This window comes from Aptenodytes patagonicus, chromosome 1, assembly GCF_965638725.1.
Source record: "Aptenodytes patagonicus chromosome 1, bAptPat1.pri.cur, whole genome shotgun sequence".
In the NCBI taxonomy this organism is placed as follows: domain Eukaryota; kingdom Metazoa; phylum Chordata; class Aves; order Sphenisciformes; family Spheniscidae; genus Aptenodytes; species Aptenodytes patagonicus.
Genome location: NC_134949.1, coordinates 197,818,145 through 197,830,478, shown reverse-complemented (window position 1 = coordinate 197,830,478; position 12,334 = coordinate 197,818,145). Strand labels below are relative to the sequence as shown.

General features: G+C 39.5%; 1 protein-coding gene across 1 annotated transcript in view; it reads left to right on the top strand.

Moving 5' to 3' along the window:
• Positions 1–738: 738 nt before the first annotated feature.
• NEK5 (NIMA related kinase 5) overlaps positions 739–12,334 on the top strand; it is a 28,606-nt gene continuing 17,010 nt past the window's right edge. The window contains exons 1-8 of the mRNA XM_076364169.1: positions 739–773; positions 2,373–2,513; positions 4,315–4,411; positions 5,469–5,566; positions 7,528–7,611; positions 7,719–7,789; positions 10,115–10,201; positions 11,307–11,361. Of these exons, the coding sequence (XP_076220284.1) occupies positions 2,397–2,513; positions 4,315–4,411; positions 5,469–5,566; positions 7,528–7,611; positions 7,719–7,789; positions 10,115–10,201; positions 11,307–11,361 (609 nt within the window). The 5' untranslated portion in view covers positions 739–773; positions 2,373–2,396. The remainder of the gene's footprint in view (positions 774–2,372; positions 2,514–4,314; positions 4,412–5,468; positions 5,567–7,527; positions 7,612–7,718; positions 7,790–10,114; positions 10,202–11,306; positions 11,362–12,334) is intronic.

The window sequence follows — 12,334 nt, the reverse complement described above, 5'->3', positions numbered from 1 at the left end:
GCATTGCATGTGTGGAAGGAAGCTAATTTATTCATAAATAAGGATGAATTTTCCAATTTAGGTAAGGAGACACTTCTGCTGCAGAAAGCATTATGGGCAATGTCATGTTTGGCCTCTGTGCTGGCTACTGGGTACTAAATAGTCATTTTACAAGAGAAGCATGGCAGGGGAGAGCAGAAATGCTCTCAGCAGGGTTAGAATCATAGAATCGTTTAGGTTGGAAAAGACCTCTAAGATCATCGAGTCCCACCGTTAACCTAACACTGCCAAGTCCACCACTAAACCATGTCCCTAAGCACCACATCTACATGTCTTTTAAACACCTCCAGGGATAGTGACTCAACCACTTCTCTGGGCAGCCTGGTCCAGTGCTTGGCAACCCTTTCGGTGCAGAAATTTTTCCTCATGTCCAATCTAAACCTCCCCTGGCGCAACTTGAGGCCATTTCCTCTCATCCTATCGCTTGTTACTCGGGAGAAGAGACCGACACCCACCTCACTACAACCTCCTCTCAGGCAGTTCTCTTGGGGAAGCTCTTCCGGACTGTGTCCATGTAATAAATAATATTAGAGAATAATAAATATGAAAAGCTTCAGGAAATCTGTAGATTTGGTACGAAGCCATTTCACAGCGCACCTCCCACGTTGCACATAGGCTGGTACTCGAGGCTCTGCCAAGGATTCAAGAACTTGAGGCAGTCGAGATTTTCTTTTGGGCCACCCTACTCCTGTTACTGACCACCCAAAGCAAAAGACGCTCGTCGTGGGAGGAAGGTGCGGTTTGCGTGAGGAAAACAAACCTCCTGCTGCTCCCCACGGGCCCTCGCCGTTCCTGGCCGCCGCTCCGGGCCTGGCTGCGGGCGCTGCCGTCTCACCGCTTCAAACGCCACACCTCCGCCGAGGGGACGCGGAGCCCGCGGGGGGCTCCTCCTCCTGGCCGCGGGGGCTCCGGAGGCGGCTGGGCGCACGCAGGTATCGCGTCCCCCGGCGGCGGGCCAGGCCGCGCCGGGTCCGGCCGAGCCGAGCCGAGCCGGGCCGGGCCGTAGGGGAGGGAGGTCCCGGCTAGGGCTGCTCGCCCGTCGCGCCCCGTCGCCGTGGCGACGGCACCACAGCCGGGGCGGGAAGGGCGGCGGAGAGCGATCCCCCAGCGCGGCGGGCACAGCGGCACCCCTGCCGGCTTCCCCTCCCCGTGCCACCTGAGGTGCCTCTCTCCAGGCCCCGAGCAGGAGCTTGTAAACCGCCACCCGTGACTTTCTGTAGGTCCTGCTGCGAGGAAGGCGGCGGCCACCTCCGGCGGGTGGTGGCAGTCGAGCCCTGGTGGCCCGAGGTCTGGCCCTGCCGCTCTCACCTCCCCAGCGCCCCGCTTCCATTAAGCTGCCCGCAGAGGCAAGGCCCTGGGGGTGAGGGGCCTGGGTGTACAGCAGGCCGAGGGCAGCCCGGTGGGTGAGAGGGCCGGGCTCTGGCAGGCAGCGCACCCCTGTCCCAGGGGCAGCTTGCCACACATGGGTGAGAGGCCCACCTGTCCCGAGTGGCTGCTTCTCACCAGTGACTATGAACAGGAGCTGGCTTTGGCCCAAATACCTAAATTACAAATGCTCAAAGGTCACCCTGCCTGCGCTGTCGAAGTGGTCCCCAGAAACTGCCAGTCATGGAGCCCGCACGGGCTCCCAAGGTAGCCTGTTACAGAGCTTGTCTGTCCCTCCTGACAGGGAAAGCCTGGTATCTTAGGAAATCTCCCTTGCTAAAACTCAGGCCAACTAATAAGAACAGTTTTATAGTGTTTGCTCATATTTAGCTGTGTAAGTTTGCTTATGGATACGTTGCAAGTACCCAGTGACATTACCGTTTCTGCCAGAGGTTTCCAGACGACTGCTAATGCCACAATGCACTTGGCTGTGGTGTCCTGCAAAATGCAGTGGCTTTTCTTTTTGCTGCCAACATTAGATCACATTAGTTTAAATCAACACGAAATAGATTATAATTTTATTTTTTCCATTAAAAGAACAAGTCTGCAGTATTGTTAACATCAGGAAATAATGAGTCAGACTTTCCAAAATCATATTATAATCTTACATAGTACTTTCTACTGCCTTCTCATGTTTTAACTTTAGGGTGTACTAGGACTAAGCTTCAAGCTTTTCTTTATGAGACACTCATAAACTTGCTGCTTATTGAAAGTTCAGATCCGCAATAATTTGGAGACTCCCAGGAGATGACATTTTGAGGAAGAATCATCAGCAGTAATAAAAGTGTGACAAAATGTGATAAAAATGACAGTCTTGAAAGGTAGTGTTGTATTGGTTTTGTAGTACAAACTCAGATGTTACAGCACTGACTATGTGCAATACTGATTTTGGGACTTCTTTATTTTAGACACTGCTTTAAGACGAAGACATCATGGATAAATATGAAATCATTAAAAAAATTGGAGAAGGATCTTTTGGCAAAATATTCTTGGCAAAAGGAAAAGTGGATAATGAGCAGTGTGTTATCAAAGAGATCAATGTAACTCAGGTAAAACAACAAACCTGGATGATAACGATAGTTATTTACCTGATTGTGTTAATTGCATTTAGCTAGGGTATGAACTTGTGTTATATTTTATCTCCTTTGTAGTTCTATCTCAATTATATAGGGTTAAACTTTCTGAAGACTGTACTCTTTGCTTATTTAGTGATTTTACAAGCATAGACAAAATATGTATTTTGGTATTAACCATGTTTACCTTTTACTGCATTTTTGTTCTTTTCAAAACTTCTGTCTACCTACAATGTGTGACACTACTGAATTCAAATTTTGTAATAGATGATTCAACTACAATGAAACTACTGCCACTGAAATAACAAATCACAATTTTGTGATACATTTCTCTAAACTTTTTCATTTCCTTTTTTTCCCACATCCGTATTTTCAGATGCGAGTAATTCACAGCAGAGTCGTTCCAATCCTCATTTGTGTTTACGGCAGTTTGTTTCATCTCACCTGATTGTAAATGTCCATTCTGTAGCTGTCAGCACCTGACCTGCTTGGCTAGACTCCCTTTCTAGGAGAACAAGAGAAATATGTATTTTTAGGATGCTGTTGATCGTGTGTGTTTTAGAATTCTGTTTTAGAATGAGCTGAATCGGGCCATAAAAGCACTCTCTTTCTGTTGACTGCAGAGGCAGGGTTAGGATGACTAGCTCAGGTATCAGAGCAATACCACTCCTATATCTAGTTCCGGAAAGACAGGCAATTAAACTCCCTGTGATTTCAATACAAGGGTTTCAATAGTCTGTTTCAATGAATGCCTACATGCTTTTGACAGGTCTTTTCCTGTTCTGGGCCACACTAGTGAATTTCTAATATATTAGAGACTTATAATAGAAGACTGAATTTTTATACATTGGTTCTAGAAAAAGCTGTATAACTTCCAGATTCAAACCCAGAAAAATTGATATGCTAGTAGTGACAGCTAAATAAAAAATAGTTTCTTTCTATGCTCATGACCAATAAAAAAATGCATTTCTAATCTTAGATTTTGATGTATACAAAATAGAAAAATTGAAGTTAATAAAATATTTTTGTGGATTCCACTCAAAAATCAGGAGCTGGATACAGAAAATTATTACTTTGAAGTCACAAGATCTTTTTTATATGGTAGAGTGAGTGTGTTTCATAAACGTTCTGATTTTTGAATCTTTGAGGACTACATTTCGAAATTATTTCTTAAGAATGAGGGTAAGAAACTTTTTATAAATACAAGAGGACATTTTGATGGATGGATATTCAGAAACATGAATTTTTAAGAAGTGATATTGATGAAAGTGTGATCACAATGAACCAAATAGAAGTTTTCCATTTAATGTAACAGGGCAAAGAGTTTGCCTGAAATGTTGCAAGAACTCATAACACCAGTAAAACAGAAGGACTTTTTTTCTTTTTACTTTATTCTTTTGAGATCATCCATTTTAAAAATACAGAATCACCTAGACCCTTATTCTTCGAATACTTAAGGGAAGTTTAACTTCAGAGTTTAACACTATTCATCAGCTGGCTTAGCAGTAGCATTTGTGTAAAAAGTTTAAAGGCATACACTTGTCTGTTTGTAAAATGTCATAATTTGGTTTGACTTTGGTAGCGTTCCAATATATTTCCAAGCATACACTGCAAATTGGTATTTTACATTATATACACATCATATTTTATAATATTTCTGCATCACCTTGGTAGATAGTCTTTTTGTATTTGTGGGAGTGGTTTGATAATGATGTAACTATTTTTGAAGAGAGTTAAATATATCGTTGCTAGCATATAGTTTCTTAATTCTTTGTAGATGCCTGTGAAAGAAAAAGAAGCCTCTCAGAAAGAAGTAATTCTTCTGGCCAAGATGAAGCATGCAAATATCGTAACTTTCTATGCTTCTTTGCAAGGTTTACTTTTAACATTTTTGTTTTATTTGTGATTATAGGAGTGGAAGGCAGCAAAACCTAGCTTGTTAATATTGCCCAACTTTAAGCCTGTCCCCAACCCCTTACTTACCAGTGGGGACAGATCCCAACTCCTAAAAATGAACACAGGGTATCAGATTCAGTCATCAGTTGCCCTCTTCATGTGTGTGTGGGGGACCTAAGGTATTGTGGCATGAATGCTAGATCCTGGGGTGTCTGCATTGCTTAAGTTGAACTTTAGTCTTGACGTTCAACAGGAGTCCAGATTTTTATGAGACTTTTCCAGGAGTTTCAATAGAAGAAGAGAGCTTTTGAGTATAGCAGGAAATAGGTCCTGTTGGGCTTTTGTCTTGAGCCATATTTTGAGGTATCACTCAAGGATACAGAATTCTTCAGGACCGAAAGAGATCGAAGGAAGTGTGTTCTCCATAAAAGCTAATTCCCTGTATTTATTTTTTCTGCTGACATCTGTCATAAGGAATGCCTTATGTAATGAATGCTATAGTTACAGCTTGTGTTCAAATTGTTTTCTGTGATCAGGACTGTAAATGTTTTAAGGGACACGTAAATCTGGTAGTCTTCTGGACCTCAGAGAGGTAAGAATAGGGTGAGTTTCCCTATTAAGTAGCCCATGCTGTTTATTTCTACTGTTGGACACTGTCTACTTTCAACCTTTTCCCTAACCCTAACTGTATACTTAGTTATTATTGGGGAACAATCCCAACTATGAAGTGTTCTGCTAAGCATTGCCTTTAAGAACATCTGTCTTCTTTCTATGAGTGTCGTCACTTGAGGGTTTTCTCATGTATTTAATATTTTGGTGAATCTCCACTTAAATATATTTTCATGTCTCAGTTTTGCATCAGGTTTCACTGGAAGTATCAATTTTTTCTAAGTTGCTCTTTGAAATGGAGGAGTAGATAGAGGATTAACTACTCCCTTTTAAAACAAGGACCATATAAAATAAAAGTAAAAGTAATTTATTGCTGTATTAACAAGTAATAAAGGAATAAAGGAAAAATTATACTTTTCCTTTCAGAAAAGAACAAGCTATATATTGTGATGGAATACTGTGATGGTGGAGATTTAATGAAGCGGATAAATATGCAGCATGGAGTGCTGTTTAACGAGGACCAGGTGAAAGAAGTTATCTTTAGAGGAAATGACATATTATGTAAAATGCGTGGTTTGAATTATCCAGTACAAGCTACTGTTTCTTTTCTGACCTGTTAACAATAATTGAACATTTTAAAGAAACTTTGGTAATTTTAATGGGAGTTTAGGGTTTGTTTTTTACACTGGTTTAAGATCTTAAATTAATTCATTAGCAGTGTTTTGATGCCATTTTTATCCCCCCTCCCTCCCATTGCTCCTTCCATTGTGGATGCACTTTTTCTTTGTACTAGTAGTATACCTACTAAGCCATAAAGACTTTCTTTTAAACGGTGTTTTAGAATTATGGAGGGATATATTATATACAAGTTCTTCATTTGTTTATGCTATTTGCATCATGGCATATCCTGCTTTATGCTGAAGTCAATGGTAAATCTCTCACTCATTTCATTTGGGTCAAGACTTCTCTGATGCCATTTAGATTGTTAAACCAGCACAGAGAAATATGCCCAGAATTCTGACTGCTTTTGGAGCATGTTCACATATATTTTAATTTGTAAATAGATGAGTATGATAGGTATTGCAACTCATAGAAACAGAATTTCCCACTATTCCTTACTTATTCCTTACTGTTATCTTTATGAAGGAAATTTTCTCTTACATATTGGACTTAGTGTACTGAACTCTGAGGTTATTTAATCATGCGTAGTCTTCCACTTTTGCAGGTACAATGAAAATTTACCTAGAAACTAGATAGATGCTATCCAACCTGTTAGTGGAAATACACTCTAAAGCGTAAAGGTGGAAAAAAAAAAGAAGTATTGTGACTTTTCTTCTTGCTTTAGTGGTAAAAGAGGAACTCCTTAGTGTGGAAGTCAGTTGGAAGTGAATTACTGGTTCAGTAATAATGAATTTTAAGATCCTATTGGGAGTCATACTAGCGGTAGAGAGAACACGAGAGAAAATAGAGAGGACAAAACCACAGATCATGAAAACACAAAAGAGAGAACCAACACACACAAACCCCTTGACAACGAGACAGAATAATACATATCCAAAGAAAGGCAAAGGAAGTAGAGACCAAAGAATGGATTATAGAAACTAAAGATACCTCTGCCAATCACGAAAGGAAAGCAAATTGCCCAATTTAACATAACATTGTTAAAATATCTTTATATTTTCGAATGTATGCCTAAGAAAGTCTCATTTGTGGTATCCGCCCTATTCAGGAAATCATCTGCTTAATGTGAAGCATTACTAAATAGAAGATTATTACTTGAATCAAAGTCTTTCATGACCATCAATTTTCCTAAATAGAGAAGCATATAAGCACATTGTACTTTTGTTTCTGAATTAAGTCCAAAGGCCCTTATTCAATAAAACAAGTATATTTGAAGTTAAATATATGTTTAAGGGCTGTACTGGATCAAGGATAAAGGATAAACCTGTGTGCTTACTTATTATGCAAGTTTCTTCATAGCTCCCTTCTTTCACCACATTTCAGTCCTTCATCCTTTGTTTCTGTTTTTTTCTGGACCACATTCATTAAGACTACAAATACTATAACTGCGTGGCATGACTTCCACCACTGAAGATTAAGAAGACACCTCCCAAATCTGTCTTAGTTGTTATTTGAACTCACTCATTTCTAAATAAAGGTCTAATATTCTTACTGTCCTTTGACGTGATTCTTCAGTCCTTGTTCAAGTACTCGTCCTGTTACAGTCAGTGAAAACTTGATGGGGATAAGGAAAGTGGAGCAGGTGTCTAGTTCCATTTAGTTTTGTGATAGCACTATAAAAGGAAAGGAAGAGTCTATGGCCTTAATTTTAAAAATATTATTTCTTACTATTTTATATTGTATATGCTCTACATATACTAGATTTTGTTGTTGTCTTTATTTTATATATTTCAGGAAGATGCCCCATTGGACATTAGAGTCACACAAATTTATAGATATCTGTTCTCTTTAACTTTCACTGCAGATTCTGAGTTGGTTTGTGCAGATCTCCTTGGGCTTGAAGCATATTCATGACATGAAGATTTTACACAGAGATGTAAAAGCACAGGTAGTAAAACTGGTACTGTAGAGGGGGTGATTTTGTCTTGTAAAAAATATGCCTAAGAAGCTCTACCATGTTTCATTTTCGCATACCAGTTTTGTTTTTATTTGCAGAACATTTTTCTTAGCAATAATGGAAAGGTAGCAAAGCTTGGGGACTTCGGCATAGCAAGGCAGTTGAACAGGTAAGCAACTTTTTTAGTTAGTCTGTGACCTACACCAAATAGGACTGTTTCTGAATGTTCAGAATGCAACTTGAATTTGCAAATTGTTTGTGGATTGTGCTTGTTCAAGAGGTCTGGGATACAAAGAGTCTGACACTACATTTTTTTCTGTTATCCTAGAACATGCCATCCTGCATGAAACCACAGATGTATCTAGCCTAGTAACTGGACTTCTGTTACGTGTAAGACATGGGGTGGGGAAGCCTCAATCTTTCCCTGTTCTCTGTGGAACTGACATAAAGAGATTCTGGAGGCACAGCTCCTGCTCTTGCAGCTGTTGATAATCACTTCTGGTGCCTCATAAAAAAAGAAAGTGAAGAGTGTTAAAAACTTAGGAAAGAGTATAAGAAAAGAGTTTGTACAGATTTTCTTGGTATGTCCTCCAAGACTGTGCCCATAATAATTTTTTAAAAAGGGCCAGAACCTACTCTCTGGGCCTGAGAGTAAATGTTATGGCATGGCTTGCATCCGCATGGCTAAACTCTGTTCTCCCAAAGAGGGTGGCCTTATCTTTACTGACTTTGGGGACAAGGTTGGCCTATCCTGCATAGTGGCCAGGTGTTGTCTAGGGGAGTGCTTTTTGGTGTGGCCAAAACATGCCAGGGGGCATGCCAACAACAGGACAATGCTTGAATTTGATCTCTTTTTGAGCTGATTGATTTTCTTTGACCATGGCAGGATATTGTGGCGAAGAAGTTCCACAATTTAATTAGGTATTGTGTGGAAAGGTAATTTCCTCTGTTGATCATTTTGCAGATTGTCCCTCTTATATCAGTCCTTCTCAGTTGCTTTGTACTACACCTGCTGCAACTCACTTGTTAAAACTTTTCTTATCCCTAATTAAGTCAGTGTAAGTTTAACCACATTTCTGTCTACACAGCAACAGTAAAGAGAACAGATAACTTTAACCAACATAGACAATTTGCTCATTCTCTTCGGGTGTACTTAACTGTGTACGTGTATCAGGTACCTTTATGCATTCTTCACATGGACATACAGCCCATGTAATTTCTGTCAAGGCCCCATCAGATTGGCTTTGGATTTAGGCCTACATAACCTTGCCAGTTCAGTGGTGCATCAGAGCTAGGAAGTCTTGCTGAGAGATGGAGTATATTGGATTAGCATGTTTGGATAGTATCTTGATCCAAGCCCGCTCACCTCCAGGGATATGCCGTGTCGCTGTTCTAGCTGCAGCCTCTGCCAGCTCTCGTGCCTTTGTGGTGTGTTCCTTTGTGAAGCATAGACCTACTGTCAGTGCCTCAACTCTCCACGTGTAAACTACTTATGCAGAAAGTGCCTACCTTCAGAAGTGTTCTGGGGATAATTGCTTTAAGGATTGTTCCTACACAGCAGAATAGTACATAGCAGATAGGAAGTAAACCTCAGAATTTGAATGTCCAAGTACAGACACTTTAAAGAGTATTTAATAGGCTTATACAACAAAATAATTGCAGCTTGATAGTACTTTTCTTCATGTAACAAGCGAATTAAGTTTCTCAGGCTCTCTTTTCTTCCTCCCCTGGGGTATACAAAGGCATTTTCATCTCCGTTCTCCAAACTGCAAGATAGTGTCCAATACTTTTACTTGCAGTTATGTGTCTGTGGCACCTCTGGCACTCAGACTTCATGTAATCTATAAAGAGTGTAACTTACAACTTTATTAACATCTAGTATAGAGTGAGAGGAATCACACTCTGTGACTACCTGTTTCTCTCCACTGACTTCCCTGTGACTGTTGATGACATCCACAGAGTAGATATCTAAAAGCAAGTGAAAAGAATCCAGCTGGTGCTACTTGGCTGCACCTTCACAAGTCAGCACCAAAGATGGAACTAGAATTCATTTACTCATCCTTTAGTTTCTGGACAGCACTTCCTCCTTCCACTGTTTCTGGCTTGCGTGACTGACTACCACCTCCCATATTCTCACTTCAATGACTATGTTGGAGACTTCTAATCTTTTGCAGTGTCTTCGACAGCTTTCAGAATTCTGTGTTAATGATAAACGTTCCTTGAAAATGTTGATTACAATGCTGATGAAAAGTGGGGAAAAGCGAATTCTTGTGCTTTCTGTTGAAGTGCAAACACTCTCCACTATTAAAATAGTCATTTTTACACAGAACTGGGAAATACTTTAGTTTTTCTTGGAGTGTTCTATTATTCAACTATTTGGAGAGCAGAAATAACGTCCCCCACAGGCTTTTCATCTGCGGCAGAGAAGCCTCTAGTTCAATTCCTTGTAAATTTTTTCATTGTGTAAACCTTTTTGTTCATTGTGTTTCATTAGCACTGTGGAGTTTGCCCATACCTGTGTAGGGACCCCCTATTATCTGTCACCTGAGATGTGTGAAAATCGACCATATAACAATAAAACGTAAGTCTCTGTCTTTCCTTCATATGCTTGTGCATGAGGGCATGCAGGCACGAAAGAACTTATTTTAGTAATATCATGGTTTAAATCAGTATTTCTGCAAGGCACCAGGAATTTCACGTGTCACCCTTTGTGAAGTTTTGTATTATTGCGTACAATAATTAGGTACATCAATCGTATACAACAGCTATGTTATACTACACTGTCAGTTGTATTTTGACTCACAGTGTCCAGAGTATAGCAATCATGAATTCGTTGTGATTCATCTACAGGCTTAACATAATTATATTTTTTGGTTTATAAAATTACTTACTTTAAACTTAAAGTTTAATCTCATTCTCTTTTAATGCTCCTTGTTAGTAGTGGCATGAAATGTAAAATAGATTTTTTTCCTTTGCTTTATCTGGTTCTCCAGCAAATACTAAATTTCTCTCTCTATTTCCAACATGTAATAGCCAATGCAAGTATGGGTCTTTTCAGTTGCAAGTTTATGAATTTTTGATACACTCATTTGTGATTTATAAAAATACACTAAAATGAAAGCTGCTAGGTTGGCAATTCTGGAACTTTGCAGTAGCCACCTGCAGGAAAGACAAATAGGTCTGAGAATTGTAAAGGTTCACTCAGGCTTAACACAAAATACCAGCTGAGAAGCACTGAAAAGTCAGGAGCTGAGTGGGCTAGACCCCCTTCTCTGTGTGTGGGATGTGATCAACACCAAATGTTCTGGAGCCCAGACTAGCATCTCAGCTCTAAGGTGCTATTCACACAAGTTTACTCCCTTATTGTCTCCTTAACTATCAAGTCAGCCGGAGATAGCTTTGCCCTTCATACTGCTAGGAATATTAAGCAGGCATTCTTTATGTCATGTGCCTTTTCCAAAGCTAATGATAGTACCTACTTAGGTATCATAGAAACATTGGTACCACAACTAAAAAGAAATTTCTAGTCATTCTTTTCAGTGCATCTTAAGAAAAATTAAAACTTGCACCAATTTTAATCTGATGGAATAATGTTAATAAATTTGAGAGCTGAGAAGAGGTACTGATTCCATGTATGAAAATATTATAGTCTTTTCCCTGAAACTTTAATTACTTTTTATTCACAGAGATATTTGGTCTCTTGGCTGTGTGCTTTATGAGCTATGTGCACTAAAGCATCCTGTAAGTACCGCAGAATCAGATCATTATCATATTATTACAAAAGATAGTGGACAGCTTGGAAAAACTGTAGTAATAATAGTATTCATAGTCATCTGCTAGAATTATTTTCAGCTTATTTATTGATATTAAAGAATAACTGCTAGTGTTTTAATTTTTCGTATTGTGTCTGTTTTGTGCATACTAAAATACAATGTATTACGTTGTATTTCTACAACATATATATATGTGTGTGTGTATACACACATTGAACATATATTTACTCTCTAATAAGTGCTAAACTTTTTCAAAAGGCAGATGAACAATGTAAAGAATTAAAGCCAAACTTCAAGGTTAGGCTTTAGGTATGTAATTTTACTCATTTCTATTTGAAAATACCAATCTATACTTACTGAAGAGTTTGAAACCCACATTTCCCCAGCAAGCAGTTTGAGTCCCCAGAAGCATTTTCCTAAAGGTTTCATTTTGTTTGAAGCACATTCATGTCAGAAGATAACTGAGATATAACATCTTCAGGAAGCTGTGTTGTCCTCAGCCTGATCTGAGCCTCAGATAATCCTCAGCCTGTGAGTATTATGTGGAGCAGGGAACACAGCAGAGACTAATCCCAGCAACAGGGAAAGGATCAGATTCCTGTGCCCAGCAGAAGTTGACCTTTTGCTGAGCTTGGATGCGGGAGAAGGTAAAGCAGCACTGATAGGGAGAGCACTTGTGCTGAGCTGAGAGCAAGGGGATACTGCTGAGGAAAATTCCAGATTTCACAAAGTGAGCAAACATTAATATTACTTCTTATGAATATTAGCTGTTTTATTCTGTATTGCTGCCCATTTTTTTAATTTGAAGGCAGGGACTAGATGCTGATGTAGACAGGAAATGCAAATGAAGGTAAGGCAAATTTTGGTTACAACACCTTCAAAATACTCAAGTAAATAAACCGGCAATTTTAGAAAGAAGTTGCTTTCAAAATTAATTTTGG